Source organism: Mus pahari, chromosome 2, assembly GCF_900095145.1.
Source record: "Mus pahari chromosome 2, PAHARI_EIJ_v1.1, whole genome shotgun sequence".
NCBI classification, from domain to species: domain Eukaryota; kingdom Metazoa; phylum Chordata; class Mammalia; order Rodentia; family Muridae; genus Mus; species Mus pahari.
This window is the reverse complement of record NC_034591.1, coordinates 141,988,401-142,003,297: the sequence shown is the minus strand read 5'-3', so window position 1 is coordinate 142,003,297 and position 14,897 is coordinate 141,988,401. Positions and strand designations below refer to the sequence as shown.

The 14,897-nt window shown below is 45.2% G+C and overlaps 1 protein-coding gene across 2 annotated transcripts in view; it reads left to right on the top strand.

Annotated features, from left to right (window-relative positions):
* Positions 1–356: 356 nt before the first annotated feature.
* Dyrk4 (dual specificity tyrosine phosphorylation regulated kinase 4) overlaps positions 357–14,897 on the top strand; it is a 40,317-nt gene continuing 25,776 nt past the window's right edge. The window contains exons 1-2 of one of the 2 annotated variants that reach the window (XM_021191010.1): positions 357–446; positions 5,788–5,881. In XM_021191010.1, the coding sequence (XP_021046669.1) occupies positions 409–446; positions 5,788–5,881 (132 nt within the window). In that variant the 5' untranslated portion in view covers positions 357–408. Of the gene's footprint in view, positions 447–5,787; positions 5,882–13,952; positions 14,203–14,897 lie in introns of those variants that run through there. The other variant, XM_021191011.1, reaches the window with a different exon arrangement.

Sequence of the window (14,897 nt, the reverse complement as noted above, 5' to 3'; positions counted from 1 at the left end):
CCTTCAGGACAAGCCACTGTCACTTATAATTCCATGTGGTTCTTTCTGAAACTTAGTACAGACTAAATGAAGTGTACATCTCATAAGAAAATTCTATCCAGGGCCTTTATCTACTTCCACATACTGTTTTTGAAAGGTCTTGGAAATTTTCCAGTCTGGCCTGTCCAGCCAACTTTAATCTCAGAGTCCTGGAATTTCACTCACACCTTGGGTGATCCATGAATTGGAGAGAGAAAATGAGGTTGGGGAGAGATGGTTTGGGCCTTAAGTGGGGTAAGCCTAATCAGCTCAGAGTCACAAAAAGGGCCTGAGAGGTTTCTACAGCAACGCTAGGAGGGTGTGGCCCCTCTGCGCCTGGCTGAGGGTCCCTCCTAAACGTCTGCAGCGATCCCTGTCTGTGACAGCCGGATGCAGCTCCTCCCACTTCCTGCCCTCACCCAGACAGAGTAAGCGCCTAAGAGAAGAGGCTTGCGATGGGTGCAAACCCTGAGCCAACTAGGGCTGGGTCCTCAAGGGGCAAGTGGAAAGGGAGAAGGGAAGTAAGAGCGAGGGCTGGGCCGGGTGCGCGAAGGAGAAGAGTTTTAGCTCTTGCCAGCTGCGGCTCAGGAGCATCCTGACTCTCCCACTAATGGAACTCTGTGTTTGGGACTCCCGCTGAGTGCTGGAAGTGGGGCGGGGGGATTGTCCTGACTCCAGCAACTTGGGTCATGAAGCTGATTCTTTTTCACACTGTCACTGCACGTGGTATAATTGTCTCTCACACGCACAGCACACACACACACACACACACACACACACACACACACACACACACCACACACACAGAGCTCAGTCCTTTGTACCAAGGACCGTATGGATCATAAGCCCAGATCAACTTCCCTCACTTGTTTGCACTGCAGGAAAAGCTCCAATACTTAGCAAGATTGTTTACTTAAGGAGGTGGCTCCACACCCTCTGAGCATTCACTGTCTGAAATATCCAGGCCAGGTGGGACTTAGGAAACATTGTTCTTTCAGACATGATTTTTAAAAACACCAGCTTCCCCAGTCTTAACTCACACTTTGGATGAAGATTGAAAACTGGGAAACATCTCATGAGAATGTCCTTTGCTTTTGCCTGAGGGGTGAGATCAGGGTGGTCAAATTCTAAGGAATCTTCGAACATGGCCTATTCCTGTAATCTCTGAGTCAAGAGACCGTTAAGTTTGAGGCCAGCCTGGTCAACATTGCAACACAGCTTGGGCTGCAGAGTGAGATTCTGGGCCATGCCTTACTGGTTCTGGGATTTAAACTTTCAATACCCAGGAGAAGATGGGAACCTGAAGGCATGTCTGGCAGTATGCCAACCACTTCTCTGACTTTGCCCTCCCCAACTCCAAATTGTCTACACCTGAGCTAAAATGCCTGCTTCAAAAAATGTGGAGGACCCTGAGGCAGTGAATTATGGTTTTAGCTGACCCTAGCACCCATCTAAAAAGAAGAAAAGGCTAGTGTAGACTATATTCATCAAGCCACCAGGACCAGCAGGAATGTAATAAATACACTACCTGACCTAGGGATGGCAAGAACACTATACTCCTGGAAACAGTAGCCACTTTAGGAGAGATTCCATAAAATAATGACAATGTGGGATGAATGCTCTATCATGGAAGGAAAAGTGGGCAAAAACCCCACAGGGTGCCTGGGGTGAAGCAGGTGTAGGGGAGAAAACCAAGATTTTCTATGTTCTGAAAACTCAAGAATTCTTGAAAAGAACGGAGAATAGATCTGTTCTCTGTGCTTTTCTGAGGATAGCAAGGAGCAGTGGGAGGGAATATCTTGTGTAATATCATTACCCTCCGACAAGCACCCACCAAGTATAAATCAAGATCTGAGTATGAAGTGGGCAGTCGGGGAAAATTGTCTCTGTCTCAGGACCACTCCAGCACTGATAGGTAAGTATCAGACCCAAAGTCCCTGTGCTAGGTGAGGGCATAGGTGCAAGGGTTCCCAAACCTCCAGCCCTTATGATTAAGTCACTGGACCATGAAGGATTCGGGGACTCATAGAAGGGCTGAGGAGTTGAATTTGCTCTAAATGCTACCACCACATCTATCCCGAGGACAATAAAGATCAAGCCACTGCCGACTGCAGTAAAAATAATGAAGTCACAAGAGGTAACCTCAAGAGACATATTTTCCTTTTGGACATGAGTGTCCTTTAGGTACAAATGTACACATTTAAACAGAACACAATTTTAGTAACAGTAATGCTGACACCTCTGTGGCTCTCCGATTCCAGACTTCTTGAGAACAAGGAGTCCATTTCCTTCTCTGTCATCCTTCACACTGAGCAGAGTCATTGGGGCTTGGTTGATGCCCTGAGTTCTTTGATGAATTCACCTAAGCTCTCTCAGCTCTCTCCTCTTCCAGCAAATGTATACAGAGTTTTCACTAGAGACCCATCACCACGCTCAGCCTTACGAGGAATTGAAAACAATAATAAAGCAGCTCATCACCCCTAGCTCCACGAGACTCGGGATCAAGATGAGGCAAAAACTTAAGCAGCTTTCTGGGACAACTAAGTGACACTAAAGCCGTGACAAAGTGAGTTCACCTTGGAAAGAGCTGCTAAATCCAGGAGGAGAGAGTGGCTTGGGAGGGCAAGAGCATCTGCTCTATTCGCAAATGGGTGCGAATCTACATTTTAGATTCATTTTGCAAATGCTCATTCCTGCAACATTAAGCTAAGTGTATTGTCTTCGATCATTCCTGTAATAAAATGTAATTTTATTTTTAAAATGTAATTAATTTTAACTAACTAAAATTAAGTAATTTATTTGAAAAAAGCACGTAATTTATTAGGTCATTTTGATTCGTTTCTGATGAAGCTCACTGCAGCTTTTGTGCACTGTGCTTCAGTGGACACCAGGAGCTTGGAATGTGCTCCACCACTGAGCTACATACCCCTAGCCCTCTCAACATAGTCTAAAGACTAAAAAGCATTTGCAAAGTTCTGAGTTACAATTAAAAGCCAGATAATGCATAAATGGAAACACAGAATCTGTGATAATCACAGAATCATCGGAGGAAGACAAGCTAGGAATAACTCACTGTGTGTGTGTGTGTGTGTGTGTGTGTGTGTGTGTGTGTTATGTTCTGCCTAACCTTGTTTTGTAGGATTAGAATTATTACTAGAAGGGTCCTGAGGGTTCATCTGGCCCAGGTTCGTCATTTTACACATGAGGGACTGGAGTACAGAGAAGACTAAATGGCTCATGGGAGTCCCGGCAGCACACACATGAAGCTGCAAGGTCCTTTAGCATCATCTGCAGGCCTTGGTCTAACTCTTTACCTTCAGCTGCCAGAGAGGGGGAGCAGAGGAAAGACCCCCAGCTGTATGAAGAATGTACTTTACAACACCCATTTTCTCTGTGAAGTCCACAAAGGAGGATGTGGCACAGAGCCCTGACAGGAGAAACTTTCATTTCTCCCCTGTGTTGGGAGCTGACCAATGCTCTTTATCCAGTTGAAGGCCATCTCTCAGTTTATTTCTTAGTTCAAATGCCCCTCTGTCCGTGCCTTGACTGTGTCCCTCTCTACTACCAATAAGTTCATAGAACAGCTTCCAAACCAAGTCCCTCCAAGCTGTTCACCATGGCATTGCCATGAGGTGGCCCTAAAACACAGAGGTACCATGTCAGTCCAGCTGTAGAAAGACCACACTGGCCACAGACTAGCCTGACCCTTCCTATATATACAATAGTCCTTCTGAACATCTCAGGGCTACTTGCAATTCCTGGACAAGCCAGCAAATGCTCCTTCATACTTTCTTCTCTGTGTGCCTTGCCCATCTGCCCTTGACTCTGACCTCTATGCTTGTTCTTCAATGATGCTCTACTGTGTTCTTCTGGAAGGGTGCCTCAGCTCTCCCAGCTGGACCTCACACCGCCAAGAGAGTGGACAATGCATTCTGCACACTCTCCTGACATTATTTATCCCCCTGTCTCCTCTCTTGCACCATGAATTTGCCTTAGGGGCAGGGATTATGACTAGGTTATCAGAACTCATTCAGCAAATGATTCTACAAAATATAGAAGGAAGCAAATTATTCAGAGAAATTAATCAGAGAAGTTATTTCAAATAATTTTCACATTACTATTATCATTATTATCATGTGCGCGCTGTTTCTCTGTCTGTCTCTCTGTCTCTGTCTCTGTCTCTGTCTCTGTCTCTGTCTCTGTCTCTGTCTCTGTCTCTGTCTCTCTCTCTCTCTCTCTCTCTCTCTCTNTGTGTGTGTGTGTGTGTGTGTGTGTCCTGTAGTTAGAAACAATGGCATGATCCTGTTGTCCCAGCTGCTTGATAGACTGAAGAAAATGATTTGAGTATGAGCTACGTGATGAGATCCCTAACATTTTTTTTTTCCTGAAAGAGGGTATCACTGTGTAGTCAAGGCTGGCCTCCAACTTGCCATCTTCCTACCATAGCCTCTCAAGTGCTGGGGTAGCAAGTATGTCTACCATCACTCCCAGCAAAGCTGGAAATTCTTGTCACTTCTCCATCTCTATTCCTTGGAGGGAGGTTTTTGCTTTTGGTTGCTTGGCTTGTTTTGTTAACTCAGTTCTCCATTCAGCTTGCCATGGACATAGTAAGACCAACCTTGTTTTAAACTATCATGTTTCAGAAAGCATATGTGTCATATTTTAAATTCCCACTAGATAGAGTGAAAGTAACATATTTTTTTAATTAATATCTAATTCCTCAGTAAATGTGTTGTCACATTCATTACCTGACTTGGCTTCACTTTTGTGAATAACTGAAAAGTCATAGTGTTGCCATTACTGGTTGGTGATAATGTCTGCAAAAGCTAAAAACGATAATAATGACTTTACACTGAACACCATACTGGCCTCGTTTCTTGTATTGTTCAAATTCCATTTTTCTTGCCAGAGCTGGAGGCAGCAGAGAGACTTCATGGGTCCAAGCAAAATCTCAACAATACTCCACAACTAACTAGAACTAAAAATGTCCTGAGAGTCCTCTTTGATTTGCTTTCCACAAATCTGTTTAGATTCTATAACCATATACAAGTTTTTTTTCTCATCTTGCAACAAGTTAATTAGTTATGGAATTGTGCTCTGAATGAGGCAGGCACAAAAATAGTGACAGACATCAGGTATAGCCCCTTCTTTCTGTAGACATGAAATCAGAAGCAGCCTACTGTATGTGTGATGTAGCTATACTGTGTGTTCGACAATGAGGTTAGTTTTGCTGGCAGCTGGGGAAATGGACTCCAGGCTGGCTGTTATAACTGTAGCCACCTAACTTTACCCTCCTGCTCCTTGGTCCTTGTCCCCTTGTCCCCTTGTCCCCTTGTCCCCTTGGCTCCTTGGCTCCTGCCTCTCCCTCTATAGTCCTGTCTTTCCTGAACCCAAGAAGGGATGCAAGAGAAGCAGAGCACGCCCTTGCTGTAGGCTGCCCCTGCTTTTCTCTAAACTCCTTTGCTTTCATTCACCCCCAAGTAGGTTGCCCTTTATTTGTATTTTACTCATGTTGCCACCTTGCTATTATATTATCACCATCACCACCATCATCATCAACATCACCACCAACACCAACACCTCCACCACCAACACCTTTGGGACAAGGTCTTATTATGTAGCTCAGGGTAGCCTTGAGCTTGCGATCATCTTTCTTCAGATTCAGTGCTGGTATTAGAGGCGTATACCTCCACGCCTAGAGCCAACTTTATTCTCTCTCTCTCTCTCTCTCTCTCTCTCTCTCTCTCTCTCTCTCTCTCTCTCTCGCAGGACTTCAATGGATACGAACAAGGCAAGGAAGCGCAGTTTGACAACCTTTCCAATTTTGAAAGCAAGGAAGAAGCAGAGTCTCACCCCTGTGAAGGTGAGCATCATCGGGTCACACGTGAGGAGCTGAGACGTCTCCAGGGAGATGTGGAGAGCCCTGGGACCAGGGCGAGTCTCCCATCCTAGCACGGACTGAGGATAGTCCTGAGGGGAGAGTATAGGGCATCCAAGATGTACGCTCCCTGGAAGCGCTCTCCCAGGCATGTGCAGAGGTTTGTCTCCTGGGTGGTTCTGAATCCCATCAAGTTGACAGCCAGGATTACCTATCGTGGTGGACTCAAAGGAGAAAGCAGCCAACCTTCGAGGCCTGCTTTAAACAGGTGACTAGCATTGGAGAAGCTGCCGGACGAATGACTTACCCACAGCTACGGCGTCTCCTTTCGGTCCACCTGAGACGACCTCAGACTATTCCATTGTCATTCACAACAAATGTTCAAGATCATTTCCAGAAAACAGGTTCTTTTTTCCTGACAAAGACATAATTGCTTTTTTTATTTTCTCTCTCAGCCTCAAAACCTAATGAAAGGCACAGCATAGAAATTAGGCCAGGATGTAGTAACCACATTTATCATCTATGAACCAAGTAAAGGGGAGGTTTTTTTTTTTTTCAATCTAATACCACTTAGGCTGTTCAAAATATTCCACTGTTTAGGATATTTTCAAAGAACGTTTTGCAGAAAACTTGGGCCCAAATCATTCAGCTATGAAGTCCTGCATCTGTGGTCAGAGGCTCCAGGGTTAGCAGCCTCTGTGATGGCTCCAGAGGTCACTTGCCACCTTCCTAGACCTAGGATTCCATGTCACCTCCTCTGAGCAATGTTTCTGCTTGAGCTTCCCAGCACCCCAAGATTATAATTCACAAAATGGATCCAGCCAGGTTTGTTGGTGCAAGCCTGTATTTCCACTGATTGGAAGAGACGTTGGGCTTGTAATTTTTAATAATGCCGAGATTGTTAAGTCTTAGGGAGCTCTGGGCAATGGACTGGATGCATTTTGCATTACTAGATGGGAATAAGCAACTGAGGGACAGGGACAGTTTGAGGGAACACGTGAGTATCAAATCAATGAGAGCTAGGCTGACCCTAAATAATACTCACTGCCACCCGACTGGCTTAGATTTCAGAAGCACACGGTGGGCACATCTGTGAGAGAGCCCAGAGAGAATTAACTAAAATGGGAAACCCCTTCCTGAATGTGGGCAGCCCCATCCCACAGGCTAGGTGCCAGCCTGCAATTGAAGGAATGGAGAAAGCCTTCATTTCTCTCTGAGCCCATTCTGGGCAGCTATCACGTGGCTTGCTCAGCTGTGTCCCCTGGGCCACATGAACTAAAACCTCTGAGTTCATGAGCTAAACAGATCTTTCCCTCTTTAAGTTATACCAGGCTCCTTGCCAGGGACAGAGAAACTGTGCATAAGGAGCTTTGCACCTTGGAGTGTTTTAAGTTTCTCGAGCTTGCCTTAGTTGATGAGACCAAGAGGCAAGTGTTCTCCTCATTTCACAGATGGGAAAACTGATGACAAACGAGGATACCCAGCTCGGGGTGGAGGGGAGACGGGGAGTGCAAGGAAGAAGTCAAATCTGCAGTCTTGATCACACTGTTCTTTGCCTCTGAGTTAAGAGGCATTACTTTATAAAGTCCTTTATGTAAGTAAAACAATGTGAAGAGCTGGGCACAGTGGTGCTTGCTTAGAGGTGGAAGCAGGAGTCAGGAGTTCTGGGGCGTTCTCAGTGAAGCTGTGAGCTCTAAGCCAACCTGCACTATATAAAATCTGTCTCAAACAAACAGAAAGAAAGACATAAAAATAAATAATGAAATTTCAAGGGAAGCAAATTACATGGCAGTTATTCCAAGAAACTTTTGAACAACTAAAAGGAAAGCAGAAATTGGGAGGGTATAGGGAACTTTCGGGATAGCATTTGAAATGTAAATATAGAAAATATCTAATAAAAAAATCAAAAAGAAAAAAGAAAAGCAGAAATTTCTTCACACTCATAGGTAGATGTGATGAAGTTTGTCTAGAACTGTGCTAGACAAACAATTTCTGTTGTTAGCATCAGAAGCACGGGGCCTTGTCAGGCTGCTGCTTTTCTTAAGTCCCTTAACCCAGTCCATTACTGTCACTTCCTTGGGCCTCCCTCCCCATCCTTGTTTGCTTGTATACTGTCTACCTGTTTTAGTCAGGGTTTCTATTCCTGGACAAACATCATGACCAAGAAGCAAGTTGGGGAGAAAAGGGTTTATTCGGCTTACATTTCCATACTGCTGTTGATCACCCAAGGATGCAGGACTGGAACTCAAGCAGGTCAGAAAGCAGGAGCTGATGCAGAAGCCATGGAGGGATGTTCTTTACTGGCTTGCCTCCACTGGCTTGCTCAGTCCACTCTCTTATAGAACCCAAGACTGCCAGCCCAGAGATGGCACCACCCACAAGGGGCCCTCCTCACTTGATCACTAATTGAGAAAATGCCTTACAGCTGGATCTCATGGAGGCACTTCCCCAACCGAAGCTCCTTTCTCTGTGATAACTCCAGCTGTGTCAAGTTGACACAAAACTAGCCAGTGCACTATCCTATGCTCTAAAGTGGGACCGCCCAATATGACAGTACTGATCATCTAAGGCTGTGGAACTCTGACTAATCCATATGGAGATGTGAAGTCCATTGTCAGTCTCAAAGACCTGGTCTCCCCTCAAAAAGGAGCATAGAATATCTTTTTAAAAAGCTAGGTGGATTTTATAGCATGTTAATGAATGCATCAAGAAAAGCTGTGAGATAATTTTATATTGATTCATTTAAGATAATGACATTTCTCTTTACTTCTGCCAATGTGGCTATTTAGAAAGTACTGCATTTATTTTTTTCCACCTGCTTCACAAGGGACACTTGACAGGCAGCACAGGTTTCCTGTGTCAGGCCACTCCCTGGCACAGACTGGCACTTGGAGTATATTCACTCGCCCATGTCCTCTACAGTTATTTACTGACTATTCATATCCAACATCATTCTAAGGGTGAACACATTTTTCAAAGGTGCTCTGACTCATGCCTACAATCCCAGCACTCTGGAGGTTGGATTAGGAGGACAGCTGCCAGCCTGGACTATGTGGTGGGTTCTAGGCCAGCATAGGCTACAGAATAAGACACCCTTAAGAACAAAGAAACAACAAAAGCCACAGACTGAAAAATAAAACAGACCAGCAAGCTCTTATGATTTTTAATCCCAAGACCCCTCAGATGAAGGCCAGAGGTGGTCAAAGTTAAATGCTGAGTGTGGTAGAGAAGACCTGGGGCAGTAGATAGACTTGAGCGCCATACAGCAAAGCTAGACCTGTCTGACAAATGGCACCTTGGCTTTGTACTCTACAACTTTGACTGGCATTTCCAGCCGTTGCAACAGTAAAGGTTTGGATTGGTGTTTTTCTTCAGCCTTTTTGGATGTGGGTGCTGAAGAGATGGAAAGGGCCATACCATCAACTTTGGCTGTACACGACCTGCCTGGGGAAGTTTTCTGGACCACTGAAGTCTCTCAGAGCTTTACCGATGCTTTGTTTAAAGAAAAGTTCTTCTTGGGCTGGGAGATGGTTTGGCAGCTAAGGGCACTGAATGCTATGTAGAGGACCCAAGTTTATTCTGCCTGTAACACTCCATCTCCAGGGCATCTGGCACCTCTACCAGTGCATGCATGCAGCGCACATGTGCACACACACACACACACACACACACATACACATACACACATATACCACCACCATCATCATCACCACCACCACCATCATCAAAAACTAAAACAAAAATGTAAATAAAAATAAAATGCTCTGGGGCCAGAAAGATGGTTCAGTGGTTAAGAGTACTGGCTGATCTTCCAAGGGACCTGGTTCAATTTCCAGCACCCACAGGGCAGCCCATTCCTCAGTTCTGAAGGATCCAACACCATCACACAGGCATACATTCAGGCAAAATAGCAATATACATAAAATAAAAATAAAGTATTTTAAAAATAAAATAAAATAAAAATTTTAAAGTTCACTACTATTAGGTAGACACAAATATCCATTTATATGCCAGGTATGGTGGCTCACACCTGTAATTCTAACACTTGGTAGTTAAAAACAGAAGGATCAGAAATTCAAGGCCATCACAGCTGCAGAGAGAGTTCAAAGCCAGCCTGGACTGCATAAAACCCTATCTCAAAAACAATAAATGGGGCTGGGGAGATGGCTCAGCGGTTAAGAGCACTAACTGTTCTTGGAGAGGTCCTGAGTTCAATTCCCAGGAACCACATGGTGGCTCACAACCATCTGTAATGGGATCTGATGCAGTCTTCTGGTGTGTCTGAAGACAGTGACAGTGTACTCATATACATAAATAAATAAATAAATAAATAAATAAATAAATAAATAAATAAATAACATGTATATTACCTGTGAGATGAGGGTGTTAACTGTTTCTTGTGACATGGACAGACAGTATAAAAGAGTGGTATGGATTAGTTAATGGGGTATCGATGAAAGCATCAAGTTTCTGGCTGGCAGATCTTGGACATATGTGCCTGATGCCCTCCCTCTCTGTTCAATAGAAAGCAGTTTCTTGTGAGAGACAGCAACTGAATCTCACGCAGTAGAAGGAAGTAACCCAGGCCATCCATTTTTGTCTCATGTCTGTCTATGTCTCATCACCATTCCACATCCAAAAAGCCTACGGGAAATAAAAAAACAAAACAAAACACCGGACCAACCACCTTCTGCTGCAAAGGGTTGGAAATCCTAATCAAAACTGAGCTGAGCACAGAGCCAAGGTTGCGTCTGTCAGTTGGGTCTCCCCTGTTGGTTGTGTGGCACAGTGGTTTCTAGCTTATCCATGCAGAGTTCAAATGCAAACAAAAGGTTCAGGGGAAGAAGTTGTCGTGGTTACAGAACATTTAAAATCAAGGCATCCGCTAGAGTGGCTAAGTGGTGAACGCTCGAGGCCTAGTCCGCTCTCCAGTGGTACCTCTCTGGAGACTTAGCATCCTGGAGGAAAACATTTACGTTTTTCCCCCCTCTCCCCAGGGCCCCACTCTTCCTCCTGAGATCTACATGGTGAGTACCCGGTCCTCCTTCCTCTGCCTTCACTCCCACTGCTGCCCCACTTTGCAGAGAGGAGAACAAAGGTTTGAGATGACCCTCAGTTGCTGTGAAAGGGCTGTTAATACAAGCTGGCCTTAGAGAGCACCTCTCTGAGTGCTGGGACTCAGCCGAGCAAGAGGACCTCACCTCTAGGATGGGAAACATTATGTTCGACAGGGAGGATAGTTAGAAAGGCAATGTGGCTTCTGCTTCTCTTATTTTCTCTTTATATCTGTGTTGAGGTAATCATCCCCATTTCACAGAGAAGGAAACTGAGCCCCTCCCCCCAAGAGACTAAACAAGGTGTCTAAAGCCGGCCTGCTAATAAAAGCTGAAATCAGAAAAAATCTGAAACTCGAGATTTATTCTGTAATTTATGGATGCTTTTCAAAACTGATTGTCGTTATAATGGCTATTAAAGTCTATTCTAAAATGTTTGTAGATGATAAAGAACATATAATAACCCTCCAGTGCACCCAGAACAGCAAGAAGTCCCCTGAGTGTCACTTCCCACATCACATTCATTGCCCCCTCTGTGATCGTTGTTATCTTGAGTCTTGCATCTAAGATCCCATTGCTCTCCTGTGTATGCTGCTCTGAGCATGCTCATGGATGTCCTCTGTCAAAACCGTGGTCGTGTTTCTAGACTATTTTTCTAGGATTGGGCATCCTAGATGCTGATATTTGAGGATTCCAAACCTAAGCAGATATTGCAAATTGTCTCCCAACTCTGGTATCAATGTGCGTTGCCCAGCAACGTACACAATTTTCATCTCCTTGCCATTTGGGTCAGTTCATCCTGAGGGTGTTTCAGTCCCCCACTTTGTAGCTCTAAGTGGCATTTTGACTGTTTCCAACTTCCTGTCATCTGTTCATTGGCCTTTTGTGTCCTCTTCTGCAAGGGTCATCTTGTGTCTTTATTCCGTAAAGAGTTTTTCTGTAGTGTCACCTTTTCCTTATCAAGTATAGGATGTTTTATACGTGCTGTCTTCTAGCCCTTTGCCAGTAGTAAGTGGCCTTTACAAGGTTTTTGACTTGGGTGTTTTCACATACTGAATACATCAGTTTGGGATCTATGGGAAATGAAGGTCAAAACTCCCCCATCACATGTTAAGGTTTTCCTATTGTTGGCATCTATGATATATGATATATGTATGATATTGTTGAAACAATTGATGAAGCAATCCTGGTAAGTAATTATCAACCACGGGCCATAGTTTATTTGTGACTTTGCCCTTTGTCTTGTGCAGAAATTTTGACAGCACATAATGTCATATATTTATGATCACAGTATCACACAAGATAGATTCATTGGCCTGAAAACTCCCCATTCTCCCCCTATTTGTCTGTATTTCCTCTCCTAGGACATCCCTAGCCACCACTTTTCCTATGCCAATTGTTTCCCCTTTTCCAGAACATCTTATAGTTAGGATCCTAGCATGCAGCCTCTCCAAATGGATTCTTCGGTTGTCAGTAATAGTGCTTCTCGGTTTGTGACTTGACAACATTTCCCTTTGTTGATAGCTAACACAGCATTTCATGGATGTAACTGCTTGCTCATTCACCAACCGAAGGACTCTTGGTTATTTTTATTGCTCACCAGTTATGAATCGTGCTGCTGTGGAACACACATGGGCACGTTTTAGTGTACACAGACGTTTGCAATTCATTTGGGTGAATAGCAAGAGCATGACTGGCCGATTGTAGGTTAAGGCTACAATGCACTGTTTTCAAAAGCAGCCAGACCATCTGCCAGAGTAGCCTTAGCCATCTGTGCCAGAAGAGCGTCATTTTTGTCTCATAGCACTGAGGATGCTGGGAATCAAACCTGCGTTTCTGAAAGTGCTTTTACCTGATTCAGCCTCCTGAACTTAATTTTAAATTGAGAACTTCAGAGGAGAAGTAGTTTGTATCCTTATTGCTCGGTTTTGTAGCAGACTGGAATGAGGTCAGAAGAGGTAGCAGTGACTCTGTAAAATGGTATTTGAGGGCTTAAGTTCCAGACTCAAGTTTGTTCCTCTGTGTGTGTGTGTGTGTGTGTGTGTGTGTGTGTGTGTGTGTGTGTGTGTGTGTGTGTTTGGCAGGGTGTGGGGTTGGGGATTACCTTGAACAACTTATTTGGATTATCTTGACTTCTCTTTATCCACTTGTAAGACAAGGCCATTCTGCAACATATTCCTAAGATTGACCCTTGCACCACGATTATCCAAGCTCCAGTAATGAAGTCATAAGGAGATATGCCTTCCCCAATTCCAGTCACTAAGAGAAGTAGGAAATGACTCCAGGTCTCTGGGCTTCCAGACCTAGCTTTCTTCTCATCTCTCATGTATGGCCCTGGGGCTAGTGTGCAGGTCCCTTGGGAGGACACTGCCTCCATGACGTGAGGAGCTGCTGTTCCCCTGCGGATGGTCATGTTCATTCCCCTAATGGGTCTCCAGAGTCCCTCCTTGCCAGAGCGGGGGACCCAGAAGACAGTTCCTTCCTGCCTAGGCATTCTGGGCTTCCTGTGCACAGCAAGGGGCTTTCAGCATGGAATCTTAGCTGGAAGTGGCAGGCAGACAGAAACCTTGATTAGCTGAGGTCTGCAGCTAGTCCCTCAGCTGGGCTGCAGGGTCAAGGTGCCTTCCCTTTGCTCAGCTCTTAGTCTGGCTTGGATGGGCGAGACATCTATTTAAATTGTGTTCTGTATCAATTCCCTAATGATTTCTCTTCTCGCTCATCATCACACCCGCTCCTTATGTTTAGCATTTGTTTGTGAACTTTGGGTTTTCTGGCCTCTGGGAGAGGATTGTGGGACCTGCAGGGAGGAAGCTGTGAGCTGATGGGAGACAACCTGAGCCTCAGCTGCCTGCCAGACTCACCCAAACTCTGGGGCTTTTTTTTTTTTTTTCTGTCGGGGGTGGAGGGGTGGAGGAGGAGGAAGGGGAGGAGAAAGAGGAGGAAGAGGAGGAGGAGGACAAGGTAGATGAGGAGGAGGAGGTAGAAGAGGAGGTAGAAGAGGAGGAAGAAGAAGAGGAGGAGGGGGAAGAGGAGGAGGAAGGGAGGAGGAGGAGGAGGAGGAGCCATTTGAGGAAACAGAGAAATAGTCTGTGAGGAATGCCTAAGACAGGGCTGTTAGATAGTGCCCTTCTGAACAAGCTAGGTAGCCCGGGGGCAGGAGACCAGGGAACCTGATGCCTGCCTAGAGCCTACGTGCTTTCGTGCTTTCTTCTCCAGACTTCACAGATGAGGACATCCAAGGCTCAGTTGGAGGTAATAAGACTAAGAGACGCATCTTGGGATCCTGTTAGGACTAGCTCTAAATGCAGAAGACAGCCATTGTCCTTCAGCTCTTAGAGGGAGGCATGGGACATAGGTTCCCCTGTGGCTCTTGAAAACTGCACAGAGCATTTCATCTGAGGTGGGAGAGGGTGTGCATATTCACTTGGGACTTAGTGTGATAAATGTGACAGAATGTCGTTGGTGGGGGACACTGGAGTCATACCGAGGATTTCAGCCATCTGTGAGCTTTGTGTGGTCCTGGGGATTCCATTCTTCTATACTCCTCCTTCACTCTGGCAAATAGGTCTCTCGGGAATGGACACTTCCCTGTTTGGGCTTTTCTGGAGTTAGTTTCCTAATAGAGACCACTTTTTTCTAGTCCCTCAGCCCCTTATACTGCATTCAGTGGAGATTCATTAACTGAGAAGAAAGCAACGAGGGCCCTAGAAAGTGCACTGCCTGCGAGGAGAATTTTGTTTTCCATCATGGCTGTGTGAAAACACAACGGCTTCCTCTTGTCTCTTGGGGATGCAATGGCAGAATGAGGTGTGAGGAGACGTTGCTCCTCTTGAGGAAGTTGCTGGAAAAAAATGGTCTGCAAGTCTATCATCTGGTCCAATACTTTCTGAGGGGCCCTTTCTCTGAGAGTGTGTGTGTGTGTGTGTGTGTGTGTGTGTGTGTGTGTG